The 15,348-nt window shown below is 42.7% G+C and overlaps 1 protein-coding gene across 1 annotated transcript in view; it reads right to left on the bottom strand.

Moving 5' to 3' along the window:
- The window catches only part of LOC143989319 (NACHT, LRR and PYD domains-containing protein 3-like), a 160,277-nt gene that overhangs the window by 105,248 nt on the left and 39,681 nt on the right, over window positions 1–15,348 (bottom strand). Inside the window, exons 4-5 of the mRNA XM_077489406.1 lie at window positions 10,446–10,484; window positions 8,552–10,316 (exon numbers count right to left, since the gene is read on the bottom strand). Of these exons, the coding sequence (XP_077345532.1) occupies window positions 8,552–10,316; window positions 10,446–10,484 (1,804 nt within the window). The remainder of the gene's footprint in view (window positions 1–8,551; window positions 10,317–10,445; window positions 10,485–15,348) is intronic.

Genomic DNA, 15,348 nt, shown 5'->3' with positions numbered 1-15,348 from the left:
ATCTCGTCTATATTTTTCACCCCACCCTTAGCACTTCATCTCTAATCAGTATGTTTTACTGCATACTCATATATCCCTTCGTATCTGGATACACTCTCTGTCCTCTTCTATAGAAGTGGTATCCCTGTAATAGGGATCCTCCTATATATATATATATATATATATATATATATATATATATATATATATATATATATATATATATATATATATATATATATATATATATATATATATATATATCTTATATTCCCTTTTCTCTTTTTACATTTTATTCTTTATTATAGGTTGCTTCCCTTGATCCCAGTCTACCTACACCCATATTCCCCTCCACTATATTGTATATTGGAGGCGGCAATAGTGGTGTGATCCCTTGTAAGCCATTATCTGTTGGACTCCGGTTTCCCGCTCCCTCTTCTGGTTGAGCACAGCGACTCTTTCCAGCCATAGAGGTTTAGAGGGCACATCTTTGAAGGACATGGGAGAAGTGGTGGACTCCATGCTTTAAAGAGGACTTTCTATGTGGATTATATAGGTATTTATTTATTCACGATGTCTATTAATCACCTAATAATCATCTACTAACCATGTAACCATGCAATGTTTGATGTATACTCTGCTTACAGCAGATTATTTTTAGTGTATCACAGTATACTATGTATGGATATATATTTATGTTTGTCTTTCTTTTTATGATAAAAACCTTCTGAAGAAGACCCCCAAGAGGGTCGAAACGCGTAAAGGGTCTATATTATCCATCCTTTATTGCAATTACAGTTACAATAAGGTTCAATTGCCACATACATTGTTTGCACATGTAATATTATACATTTTAACTTATTCAGTGGAGCTCAGTCCCTGACCATCGTGTTGCCTGTCTAATCCTCTTTTTTTATTAATAAAATATTTATATTATTTACTACCCGTTTTATGTCGGTATTCATTATACACAATTATTAACATTCACAGGTAATCTTTGCTGTAAAAAAACCCATTTTGGGGATATTTTCTCTTTTTTTTTTTAACTAGCCTCCATGTAGTCCCGTTGTACACAACGAACGTCACCTCGTCCCGAACGATCGAATTTTCCGACAACTTTGTCCGACCGTGTGTATGCAACACAAGTTTCGGCCAAAATCCATCAGAAAAAAATCCGACGGATTTTGTGGTCTGAATGTCCGACCGAGTGTACAGGGCATTACACTTTGGGTTCTGACATTCTTGTGGTGAAAAAGATATTTACAAACACACACAATCAAGTGAAGCAATTAAATATTATTTACTGGATTGATAGCAATGAAGTTCAGTAACATAACATTGTCATGTGCTAAGGATTTACTACAACAAATAACCCTGACAGCAGAAACAGTCAGAGTTACAAATGGTTGCAGTATGATATGAACACTTACATAAACCCAACAAACTGCTTGAATTGGCCTCTATGGGTCCAGGCAGGGGAAGGGCAGAGGAATGACCAGTTTGTGTCAGACCACTTCTTTCTATACCCCAACACCACAGTCCCAGAAATGTATAACACTGTGTTTAATTCAATGCAAGCAACTTAAACATTAAGTCTTTAGACCTGTTCACTTAGTAAATAGAGTACTGGGTGAAAGTATGGGCCCTTATGGCACCAATGGCTTTAATCTCTAGTGGGGGGGATATGTTGTAGCCTCCCAGAAAAAAAGAAGGCCTTGTGCCTTCAGCTAGCTCTTTGGTAATGTACTTGAAATAACCTGGTAAGCAGAGTGAAATAAAGTAGGCTGGTGGTGTCCTGACAAGCAGAGTTATATAAAGTATACTTGTGGTGTCCTGAAGCAGGATGAACCTTGTTGCTGCTTAGCAGGAAGTAAGTGTAGAACAAGGTCTTACAGGTTTAGGCAAAAGAACAAGACAATGGTGTCTGCATGCAGTGTCCCTTGCTTTAGGAGAATGGGCAAGTGCCCACCAATCCTAACGACTCTTGGTATTGAAGAGCGGTGTGGAGACTCCGCAGCACGCTTCTGCAGAGTCTGGCTCAAGGGATTTCACTGGACCCCGCGTTGTACCGTGCCACAGCTTGGCTGGATTTGGCATGGATGTGAAGAGAGTGGCCTCCAAGCTGCCCCTGAACAACCAGGAGTGGCTGGCTGGCAGTGGATGCCCAAGTGCCCTTTCGCAATGACTCCCCTTCTCCCTTATGTACAGGCCGCAACTCGGCTGCAGCACTGTCTGACACCAAGTCACTGTTTGCAGATCCAGGCCATAGTCCCAAGAGGCTGATTTTGTCCCCAGACAGGCTTTTATTACCTCTCCCACCATCCTGTTCTACTTCCCCAACCTGCTGGGATTTGTAGTCCATAACAGTATGACTGAGTGTAAAACTTGGCTCCCTGGAGTACATGTCCCAAGATGCTTCGCTCCACTCTTTTATCCCAGTCACTCTATCTTTACAATGTAATGACACAGAGTCCAGGCTGGGCACTAGAAGAGAACAGCCTCATAGTAGCAATGCTATAGAGAAGTGATGGCGAACCTTGGCACCCCAGATGTTTTGGAACTACATTTCCCATGATGCTCATGCACTCTGCAGTGTAGTTGAGCATCATGGGAAATGTAACATCTGGGGTGCCAAGGTTCGCCATCACTGCTATAGAGTGTCTTCTAATGCAGGCAATATTAGCCAGCTCCTAGCTACATAAATTTTGCTCCCTTCTTTGTGTTTAATAAACTATTCCCATGTTTTCCCATAAAATAATGTTTTCACCCTTTTTCCATCTCAGTCCTGCTGCTATCTTGCAGCCTCTTTGTTGCCCTTTCCTGTCTACTTGCACTTCAATGATGACTGCATGGGGTTTCTTAGAATGGGTTTCCTGGTGACAACAGTAGACCATGCCTGTGTAAGGTTAGTTGATTTGGCTACATGTAGTCTGTAACAGAAGCCCGTGTGACAGGGTGACAACACGGGAGCACACCAGGAAGATGCGGACAAAGAGTTTTCATGCTGTAAAATATTTCCATTTTAATTAAGGATTTTAATACTTTAATACTCCTCAAAAAAATCTCAGTAGAGATTTAGAGTTTGTACATGAGAAAGCTCTGAAAATTAATTAGCACTATGTGTCCATTATCTGTTAGAATCTGAGAGCTGACTGGGGGCCAAAGAAGAAAAACCAAGAATCTTATGCCCTGTACACACGACCGTGTTTTCCCATTGGAAGAAACTCTGAAGGAGTTCCGCTGAAACTGTCTTGCGTATACACGGTCACACCAAAGTCTGACCGTCAAGAACACGGTGACGCACAACATGTACGACGGGACTATAAAAAGGAAGTTCAATAGCCAGTAACCAATAACCGTCTCGTACTTGCTTCAGAGCATGCGTCACATGTTCTCTTTCTAGGTCCGTCAGAATTTGAAAAATCCGATCGGAATATACGATGAAAAGCTCCCGTCTGACTTTTTCTGTCGGACATTCCGCTCCTGTGTACGCGGCATTAGGCTTCATTCACTCACATGGACAAAGAGGAGTAAAACCAGGCGGTAAAAACAACAGCATTTCTTATATAGCTGACCCCCACCACTACTAAACAAGGTATGTGTGGAAGAGGCCCTTGTCCTCATCAAAATGGGGACAAATGCTTTTCTAGGAAGTCCTGGCAAGACATCCTCCCATGTTGAAGTTTGGTCTGGTATGGTTCTGGAGGGGCACACCCATCTCACCTTTTCTGTCCAGCCAGGCTGCGTGGTCAGATCAAGGGTGCGGTATAGATTTCTAGGGGGACTTCCCTTTTTGTGTGAGGTATCCCTTTAACCACATGCTCGACCAGCAAGCGACGATGTATGTTGGCACAATGGCTTGGCTGGGCAAATGGTGTACAGGTGTTATTAAAGGGGGCTCCCGGATTCTGATAAGCCCCCCGCCCGCAGACCCCGACAACCAATGGCCAGGGTTGTCGGGAAGAGGCCCTTGTCCTCATCAACATGGGGACAAGGTGCTTTGGGGTGGGGGGTTGTGCAGCCCCCTTCCCCAAAGAACCCCCCCACATTGAGGGCACACGGCCTGGTACGGCTTAGGAGGGGGGGCAGCTCACTCGTCGCCACTCCCTTTCCTGACCGTCCGGGTAGCGTGCTCAGATAAGGGTCTGATATGGACCTGGGGGGGACCCCCACGCCTTTTTTTTTGGCATAGGGCTTCCCCTTTAACTCCATACCAGGTGATGGGGCCAGTGACGTGTTAATCTCGCCGCCGAAGGCGGCGACATTGTCTTCCTTTGCTAGCCCCGGCTACCTGGAGCTGCGTTCAAAATGAACGGACTTTCCTCCATGTGTGCAAGTCCGTTCATTTCAAAAGTACGGCGGATAGTCCGGCGCAAAAGTGTGTGGGCAGGTCCGCTCATTCGGACAGTCTGGCGGACAGTCCGGCGGTTTGTCCACCAGACTAAATCCGCCGGATAGTCTGATCGTGTGTACGTGGCATTACTCTTTGCTAGTATGCAACACAACACTATCTCTACACCTGTCTAACAGAGTTCTCATGTCACTTTTTGCCTGTTTTTGTTTTAAGTTTTTATTTTTATTTCCAGTTTTTGTTTTTATTGTTGTCCCCACCAATATTGCTTTGCACCTCACTCCCTTTTTGTCTGCTGCGGTACTGTAATAAACATCGGAAAGATGCACTACTTTATGGGCAGAGAAAGGGGACCCCCGGGCACGATTTTTAAAGGAATATTTATTTTTTATTGTTTCACTTTAAACATTATTAAAATCACTGCTCCAAAACAAAAACAGTAGTTAATAGCTGAGTTTAGGCTTGGACATTCCAGGAAATTATAGATATTCAGGATATAAGAACACAGAAAGCACAAGGAATATATAAAGGTCACAAACCCAGAGGACAGAGTACCAGACCCACAGACTCCTGACATCAGCAACATATACTGGACATTTAGAGTTAGTAATAAAAAAGGTCAACCAGGGCAAAAAAAAAAACACAAGCGGAGAAAAGCCTCAGACAAAAACAAATAAGGGCCCAAAGAGATCCACAAAAGCAGATCAACTAACCCCCCCTCCCCACCCTGTAGCGCCCACAATTGTAAGAAATGCAAAAGTCCCCAACATCCCAACATTAACAGAACTCGGGAGGGCGAGAGTCACTTGGCAACAAGGAGAAGAAAAAAACCTCCAGCACAATATGAAGATCCATTTTTTCCTGGCTAGACCAAGGGCACACACTTAGTTACAAAAAAAGAAAAAACAGTAACAGAAATCAGTGCAGTAGGCTGCCATACCAGTTCTGAGGAAGGGCAGAGTTCACTAAATAAAAAAGGGGCACCCTGTCAGAGGATGCATCAGCTTAGGTAAAACATGACAAATCAGGGAGATGCTACGGCAGCCCAGACATATATGTAAGGAACTCAGTTGTGATAAGATAGGAAGTTAACACACTGTAAAGGCATACACAGTCACCATGTGGCTGACCACCATCAACAAAATGTAGAACTGAAAGTACTGGCAGTACCAGGGCACTGGTATAATTAGCCCAGCATACAGTCAGACAAAGGCACTGAGATACTTCAGGCCTAACAGAACCACACGGAAAACTAAAAGAATGCACAGTAGGTAAATTAAATGCAAAAATAGTGAACTCACAAATCCCGTCAACTCAGTGGTGAGGAGGCAATGTATCCACTCAAGAAGCAGCATCCTGGGGTAATGTAAAAAAGCAAATGGTCTCCCCATCCTAAACTGTCAACGTTGCAGGAAAAAGTATTCTGTAGCGTATAGCCTTGACCAGTGTAGTTCAGAGGTACCCAACTTGCCTCTTACTGCTATACCACTTGTACTCCACCATCCCCATTTCTTACCCTTCTAAAATGATGAGACCACGCCTTAATTTTGGAGTATAAATGGCCATAGCAGCCTATTTATTATTCACACCATATAAATAACTCCAATATCAAATATATACCAAAATATCACCTCCTTAACAACTTGTTCAACTCCAGTCTGTTGGTCTTTGACGGCACCCCGGAACTCCAACACATATTCCACCAATACACTGCGGGACCTTTTTCCACACGATAGGCCTCCAGCGGATAATCAGCTCGGAGACAACCCCCTTCCCGCAGTGCAACCATTACAGTATTCCAGCTAACCTTTCGCTGGAATACACCGGAGGGGCACATACTACCGATGAGCCCCCCACCCCTTTCCATCACATATGTTTACTGCCACCGTCAAAGACCAACAAAACACCGCCAATCCACAGCTGCCATGACGACCATCTGCCATGCTCCTGAAAGAAAGAAAACACATAAACCAACAAACACAGACAACATATAGGGGGGGGAGGGTGGGTGGGAAAAACTGCCTCCTCATTTCTTTCTCCACAACTTTCTGTTTCCCAGCCCAGCCCCGCCTCCTCCTTATATATTACCACTCCCCCTTGGACTTTTCTCACTGTCCCCTCCCCTCTAATCTCTTCATATTAACCCATGCATTGTCTCCCCTAAACACATGGTCATACCCGGCCCTGCACTACTTTTTCTTTTCTGTCTTTTCCGTTCCGGGCCTCACTGTAGTGCCATCTTAACTTGGTCAAAGGATCTGCGGAGCTTCTGAGTTTCAACCGAATAATTGGGGGAAAAAGAGCAGTTTAGTGTTCTGATACTTCCACTACCCTAGGAGCTTGGAGGGCCTCACCCCGGTCCCTAAAATGAAGCAGCCTGAGGAAGGGAACCCAGGGATCCAGGTGCAATCTGGATATGGTGAGCCCTTCCATGGTCAAATAAGGTGAGAATTGAGCCTCAGGCAGCAGGTAGCTGAGCAGCTTCTTAAAAAAACAGTAGGATTTTTGCCTTCCACTCCTTTAGGCAGCCCCATGATCCCCAGGTTGTTGCTTCTATTTTTGTTTTCTGCATTATCCACTAAATATTCCAAGGCCTGGACTTTAGACACAAAGTGCAAAGAGACCCTTTGTGTTTTACAACCGTATCTTCTGTCTGGCCAATCTGCTGCTCTGCAACCAACAGACAGAAACAAATTGTGTCTAGGTCCTACCGGACAAGCTCTACTGTCATGGGAGGGATGCCTAACAGAGGCATCCAGCACAGAGTAAGCAGATCAATGGGCTGCACTAAAGGAATCAGGCCCAAAAGGTAAGTGAAAATATATATATTTATTAAGGATAAAGACACACGTGCAAACCAAACACAGCAAGCAAACCATGAACAAGCAAGAATGCAAATAATACACAGAAACCCCAAAACCCTAACCTAACTAACTATATATACACATGGAAAACGAACACATATATACCAAGGCAGGGATGAGAGACAAGGGGAACAGGAGGCCAGGTGGAGGAAGCAGAAGCAAGGGGAGCCAAGACAGGAATCAGGGGACAAGTCTCAGGAACCAGGTACAGGAAACAGAGTCCAGGACAGGGCAGGAAGCAAATCAGGAACAGGTTTCTGGCAACGGATCAGATCAGGCAGGGACAAGGCTTGCAGGAAGGAATTCTGAAGCAATGAGCCTCAGTGAAGGGCGGGCTTATATACTTCCAAGCAATTCCACATCAGGTGCAGCTAGAGCACTAGAATGTCCATTTGCTGGGAGACACCCGCTGGTGACCACCAGAACTGCAACCTTTGATGGTGAAAGAAACAGTGACACCAGCAGGCGATCCAAGCAATAACACTGTTCCTGACACCTACATTTAGCTGAACAGCCTCAGCCTTGGTGGCTTGGCAAGAGGTGATCGCTGTCATGACCTCTTGGAAACCAGACTGTAGAGAATCAGCAGGCTCTGAATCCTCTATCTGGGGTGCCATGTTGGAGATAGGCTGGGAGAAAGCTGCCACATGGTGCACCGAGTCCAGTGTGGCAGCCTCAGTAAACGGTGGGAAGCAAAGCTTCTTTACCCTCTGCTGTGGTCCAGATGTTTTGTGAGGCCTTTCCCGGAGGGGGTAACAGCTAAGAGTCAGGAGTAATGTAGGTTAGGCCAGCAGAGCTCTGAACCATGCATCCACTCAGGTGACCATCTTGGACAAGACCCGATCTTAAAATGTTTGAGTGTCTTTAATCAAAGTAGCTCTAAACCACACCTCCAAACTCATTTAATTAATTGAACTCCAGGTGTGCAAACTACTGACCCCAACTGGCTTTTGTTGAAGCAATTAGTTCACTTACTTTTTCCTCCAGCTTAATGGGTGTGTTCAATAAAGAAATGCGAAATTTGAATTGCTTGTGTATTATCAGCTTAAGCACATTTTGTTTGTTGTGACTTAGATTAGGGTCAGATCACATTTCATGGCAAATTATTGCAGAAAGACAGTTAATTCCAGGGATTCACATACTTTCTTGTCACTGTAACCACCTGGAGACAGGGTTACATTAACTGAGTGTCCAACTTGCTTGGCCCTTACGATAGGGCTAGAGGTCTATGACCACTATTTTAGGATTTTTTACCATTTTCTACTCTATGTAGGTCCCTGTGCATTACAGCCTATAAGGTATGGAAACTGAGCTGACTTTTTCTGCATTCAGTTATGATATCCTCACACTCACTTACTTGACCTCCTGACATCTGTGCAGTAATGGAGAGAGATTTTTCTGGCACTCTGGATCCACAGAAAGATAATGAAACTCTGAATGCTGAAAACTTTCACTCTTCAAAGTCTTCAAGCAGTAGACCAGTTGTTTGGAATAATTACTGTCCATATTCATAACATCAGTGTTATAGCTAAACATTGTCAAATCTGAACAAGACGACAAAACTCTCCTTACGAAGTCCTCGTTCTGAGTCTCATAGAGACAGAACATATAAAAAATTGAAAAACGCCCATCAATGCTCTTGAGAGCACGTTTTTGTATTTCATAAGTTGCTCGAAATGAGATGTTGATGCCTGTGCTCTTTGTGAATGCTTTCACCTCCTTTTCATTTAAGAGACCAAACAGGAACTGCACAGCTAAGGCTACATGTGGATGTTCAAAAAGTAAGTCTGAAAGTGATTCCCTTTTATAGATTTCCAGGAGTGAAGGGCCTTTTCTCTCTTCAGAGGTCCCTTCCTCATTTCCAGAACCATCATCCAGCCAGTAATGCAAAGCAGCTAGGAATTCCTGTACACTTAGGTGGATGAAGCTGTAGCAGGTCTGGGTGCGAGCGTCCCAGTGAAAGTTGTTCTCATTCAAAAATACAGACTCCACCTCAGACAGAGAAAGTCCATGTCTTTCTAGATCTCCTTCCTCAAATAAGATTTGTTGGTTCAATACTCCCTCATTGGCCAGAGCACACAGCTTCTTCAGACAAGTGTGTGAGGCCTTGGGATTCCTATCCGTAGCCCGGTTCTTTTTTCTATGATGCTTTATTAAAACTTCCAGGTATAGGAGGTAAATAGAAGTCACTGTTTTAAATTGAATTAAACTCAAATCTTTTTTTATTTCTTGCTTTATTATGGTGCAAACAATCCAGCATGTGATTGGGACAGCACACATGGTGTACAGAATGTCGCTGTTAATTATACTGAGAACCTTGTCTGCATCTTCTTTGTTTCCAAAGAATTTATGGACATATTCTTCTCGACCTTCCCTTGTAAATCCCTGAATTTCCACATAGCGAGAAATATCTATAAATGTGTTAAGTTTCTCCAGGGCCAGTGACCTCGTAGTGATGATCAGAGAAGCTTGTCGAAGAATCTGTTTCTTAAGCAATCTTTGGAGAAGTATCTCTTTATGGGTTTCCTCAAAAGCATCAAGACAAACCTCAGATTCCTCCTCCAGAGTCCATCTCAGTTCATCAAACCCATCAACTATGAAGAGAAGTCTTCTATGATTTCTAGGATTCTTCAGAATAGACACCAGGTCATCTGAACACTGCTCTCTGCAGGCTCTGCATAAAAGTTCAACGAGGCTTATGTTTCTAGTGATGGTGTTGATTTCTCTACAGTTCAGATAAAATACAAAGTCAAACTTGTCTTGGTAGAGATCCCCAGAGGCCCAGTCCAGCATGATCTTCTTGGAGGTCATTGTTTTTCCAATCCCAGCAGGTCCTTCTAAAACCACAATCTTTGGGATGAAACCATCTTCATCAGGGTCAAAGAGGGCCTGGATTGTGGTTGGGGAGGATTCATCAGAATGTCTTTTATCCATGATATGTAGATGTCTTCTGTCTGAACTCCTTATTTCTTGTTCTTTTTCCTCTTTATTCTGGGTTCCCTTTCTCATGAATAACTTGATGTATCTTTTCTTTAGATTAACACTCTCTCCAGTAAGAGAATTATATTCTTTAAACCGCAGCAACGTATCTTTCACAGACACTCTGTATTCATTTCCAAACTCTTAACAAGAGAAAAGAAAATATTTTATTCCTCATACACACATGAAAAAAAAAAATAGTATTTATAATACAGAGTTGGAAATATTGTGTTCAGCCAAGGAACGAAAGAGATTTCATATGTCCTACTAACCTGTTAATCTACTGTCGTGTGTCAACTTCTTCAGTTTGGCTGTAAAATAAAATATATATATATTTAGGTGGATTCACAGGACACAAGGCTCAGAACACTTAGCAACATTCATGAGGTCTCTCTGGAATAAAGCTGCAAATGTGGAGTTTCAGTGAGATAGGTGGCTGCAATTGCATTACACGGTTCGGCATGCAAATTGATGCTGTGAAGTCTTTGGGTGATGAAATTAGTGATGCAGTTAGATGGAAATCAGGATTCCTCTCACTTAAAGTCTCGGTGACAGGCTTACAGTGTATTTGTGACTCTGTATGTCTGAATTCCTAGGCAGCCAACTGCAACAAATTTCTTACTGAAGATGAGACAGATTTTCTCTCTAAACAGACATGGGACTGAGAATGTAGCAGAGGAGACGTGTGTTCGTTCTCTTTTGGGGAGAGGTCTAGTCAGGAACTGAGGGCTCTGAGCCTGGAATGGGAATTAGGAAATAAGAGGAAGACATGACCCAATAATTATGAGATAACCAAATTATCTCTCTTTCTACCTTACTCAATGTTATTAGAAGATCTACCTGATTATGGGATTGTTTAACATCTTCTTGGACTGTTGTGTAACCATTTACCATATTTATGGAATTGTACTGATCCCACTGTTGTGGACTGTTTTCACTCAAGATGTTTGGGGGTATGATCTAGTGTGGGATGTGAACAGATGTTTCCTTTTGCTGCTCTGTTGTATCTCTCCACTATCAGGCTCTATCCTGTTCAAAAATCATCAGCTGCTCCCTGTTCTTTTGTACCCCAGAAGTTTCCTTGGCGCTCTAGTGTCTGATAGGTGGATGGGCAGGCACAGAAAACAATCTCTGGCCAGAATGAGTATTACCACCCACTCCTGCCAAGATGGCCACCGCTTCACGACACCATGCTCCTCACCAGTCTCTACATTTTAAAGACCCAGAGGATACAGTTAACCCCCCCCCCCCCCCCCCTCGATCCAAAATTCACTAACCTCAGCAGTAAACTGCAGGAAACCAGATAAAACGCATGATCCTGAAAACAGGCTGCGGAGGAATAATCAGAAAATGGCTGGTCTGCTTGAGAGTGTGGAGAGACCTGACCTTGCTTTTTTGTAGAGCTGGCTAATACAGGAGTTTGGCCATGACTGTTTTACCTGTGCTTTATTATTGAACAGGCTCAGGGAGTCAGTGGCAGACCTCTCCTACTGGGCAACCCACCTCACCCTATGGTTATATGTTTCCTAATCTCTATTTTAAGGGCAACCAGAAACAAGGAAAGAGTCCATATTAACAATGCAGTGGCCTCCTTATTCCCTGACTAATCTATGCATGTTTGCAAACCTCAGGCATGATTTCAGTTAGCTAAACAAAAACTGAGAGCCCTCAACATTCAAATTGTAAATCTTTTTCCAGCTAAACTGAGTTGTACATCAAGAGAAAATCCCGTTTTCTTCAGGACAGCATTAAGTGCCTTAACCTGGGTAGAAACAACCAGCAGGTTCCTCTCTCCAAACCATCCGATATAACCTTCATTTTTTATAGTGTGTGTTACAGTGTCTTTCAGTCTCCTTTTTATTTTATGTATTCTAATGTGTGACCGGTTGTATGCATATTTTGCTCTCGCTTCTATTCTCTTTGTGCTGTGGCTGTTATACTGGGGGTGGGAGCAGACGCCTGGACTCTTTAAAGGACTCCTGTCATTCTCTTTATGCTTAAACCTGCTCTTTACCCCTTCTTGGGGGTAAAAAGGCACTGCGTTACTTTAACTCGGCATTGCGTGGTCGTGCAACACTTTACCCAAATAAAATGAATGTCCTATTTTTCCCACAAATAGAGCTTTCTTTTGGTGGTGTTTGATCACTACTGGGGTTTTTATTTTTTGCACTATAAACAAAAAAAGGGACAATTTTGAAATGTTTTTTTTATAATATATAGATATATATATATAAATAATTTTACTTTCCTTTATAAGATATTTCCAATAAAAAAGTCACCAATTTAGCCCAATATGTATTCTGCTACATATTTTTGGTAAAACAATCCCAATAAGCATATATTGATTAGTTTGCGCAAAAGTTATAGTGTCTACAAACTATGGCATATATTTATGGAATTTTTATTTATTTATTTTTACTAGTAATGTTAATTATAGTGGGACTGCGACATTGCGGCAGAGAAATTGGACACTAAGTGACACTTTTGACACTTTTTGGTGACCATTGACACTAGTATAGTGATCCGTGCTAGAAATATGAACTGTTACTGTACTAATGACACTGGCTGGGAAGGGTTAACATCAGGGTTGATCAAAGGGTTAAACGTGTGCCTAAAATGTGCTTGGTTACTGTGGGGGAGGTGCTTGTACTATGGGAAGGCAGAGATCTGTGTTCCTGCTTTGCAGAAACACAGGATCACTACCTTCCCTACTGACTGAACAGCAGTCTGCCTTGTTTACATAGGCAGACCCCAGTTCTGCTTCTGTCCCGAATGAGCAGTGGGTCCCGGTGGACATTGAGTCCACCGGACCCACTGATTGGCTCCTGTCTGTTTCAACATGACTAACTATGTACAGTAACTATGTATTTAATCACCACTGGGTTTCTTTATTTTTTGCTTAAGAAACAAAAAAATAAAAAATAAAGAATGACAATTTTTTATTAAAAGAATTAAATTCTTAGTTTGTTATAAAATTTTGCAAATAAGACATTTTTTTTCCTTCACCGATGTGCGGTAATGAGGCTGCACTGAAGGCTGCACTGATGAGCACTGATGTGGCGGCACTGATGGGCACTAATAGGCGGCACTAATGAGGAGGCACTGATGCTCAGTTCCCTGAATATGTAGATGTCCCCTGTGTGGATTGCCACTTACCGGCTCTCATTTTCTCATGCACTGTCAGCGTGAGGAGAGGAATGTCAATATCCTGTTTACACTGTGATCAGCTTTGACTGGACACAGCTGATCACATGGTAAAGGGCCGACGTGATTAGTCCTTAACTCCAATCTGTTATCAGCTGTGTCTGCTGTAACAGAGCATGGTCAGAAAGTGGTAAAAAGTCCCTAAAAAGAGCCCTTTTTTGTATTTGTAAAACACAGATGATGGCAGTAAGTGTCTTCTTCTTATGTTAAAAAGCATCGGGTATCCTGGAGTCTTTACTCCACATACTCTAACCGTCCCCATGTTTTTTTTTTCGATTCTTATTTCAGAAGGGTCTCTTTTTTTGTTTATTTGCATACCATTTCTGATCCTAAAGGACAATATGCGATTCCTCACTCTACAGTTTAGGACACCCCACATATATTGGTGGTGTTTTATGTCGTGTCCCGTTTGCAGCCATGATATTCTTCATGAATCAGTGTTAATCTTTCCACCTTCACTGCTTCTGTGTGGCATTGGAAATTTCGAACTACCAAGGCATACTCCTGTCAATCATAAACTTATAGGACCTTATCTAGACTTACTTCCTTGGGTACAAAATATTTCTTATCTGACCTAAACCCTATTAGACCACTCTCCTCTTAAACTGATTCTAGCTTTGGAGCATAAGCCCTCTTTTTGTGTCTGGTGGTTTAGCTGCCTTTTGATCTCTACTTCTGAAGTTGTTGTACAGGTCCAAAAATAGAGTTGATTTTTGGAACATCCACCTCCTCTCTGCCTCTTATGCCCCGTACCAACAATCTTAGTGGACTTTCCACTAACAAAACTGTGGATTTTTGTTGAAAGGTTGTTGGCTCAAACTTGTCTTGCCTACACACGGTCACATAAATGTTGGCCAACGATTCCAAACGTGGGAACGCGGTGACGTACAAGACGTACGACAAGCCGAGAAAAAGGAAGTTTAATAGCCAGTGCGGCTCCTTCTGCTTGATTCCGAGCATGCGTGAACTTTTGTGTGATCGGACTTTCTGGCAAAAAAGTTTTGTTGGCAGAAAATTTGAGCTCCTGCTAGCAAACATTTGTTGGTGGAAAGTCCGACAGAAAATGTTCGATGGAGCATACACACGGTCGGACATTCTGACAACAAGATCACATTCAACATTTCCCATCGGAAAATCCGTCCGTGTGTATGCGGCATTAGTGATTAAGGGCTCTTATAGTAAAAACATTGTGCACACTGAACCTCTTGTTGATCTACCCCATTTTTGGAAATTGGTTTAGAAACTATACAGCAGACCCTTCCCCAGCTTCCCGCTGTGTTATAATAGTGGCTCATTGTGCTCTATATCTTCAAGCAGTGACGCAAAAAACAAAATGTGCATATTGGCACAACAACTGCACAAATATAGTGTGAAGAATGTGAGATTGCTGCCCCCCCCCCCCCCCCCATCTAGACTACCTTGATATAATTCTTTCCAGAATTGGCTTGCCTGATGGCACCATTACAACAGACCCTACTGAAATGAATACCACCCTTACTCACTATTATAAAATCCTATATGCAGACCCACTTGTATCATCTGAGGAGACCTCAGATAATTTCTTTACTCCTCTCATGCTATCCATTCACTTACCCCCAATAAAACTCCAGGTCTTGATGGCCTGCCTACAGAGTGGTATCAATCCCATGGCGATATAGTTTGCCCCAAGTTACATAAATTATTTCTGGAGGCCTTTGATGGAGGTAGCCTGCCAGATTCAATGGTGGAGGTTCTTATTGTCCACTTGCCTAAACCTGGTAAGGATAAATTAGTGTGCAGCTCCTATCTGCCTATTTCATTGCTGAATAGTAACGTTAAGGTATTAGCTATGGTACTCTTCTCTCACTTGCATAAAGTAATTCTTCCCATTATTAATCCAGATCAATTTGTCTTCATGCCAGGTAAGAGTATCTATGATAATATTAGAAGTTTGTATCTGCATATTCTTAGTGCTGCTGGGTTGCAAACGAG

Source organism: Lithobates pipiens, unplaced genomic scaffold (genome assembly GCF_037356315.1).
Source record: "Lithobates pipiens isolate NorthernLeopardFrog02 unplaced genomic scaffold, aLitPip1_a1.2 Scaffold_18, whole genome shotgun sequence".
NCBI lineage: Eukaryota > Metazoa > Chordata > Amphibia > Anura > Ranidae > Lithobates > Lithobates pipiens.
Note: the sequence above shows the minus strand (reverse complement) of the source record. Positions and strands in the feature narration are given on the sequence as shown.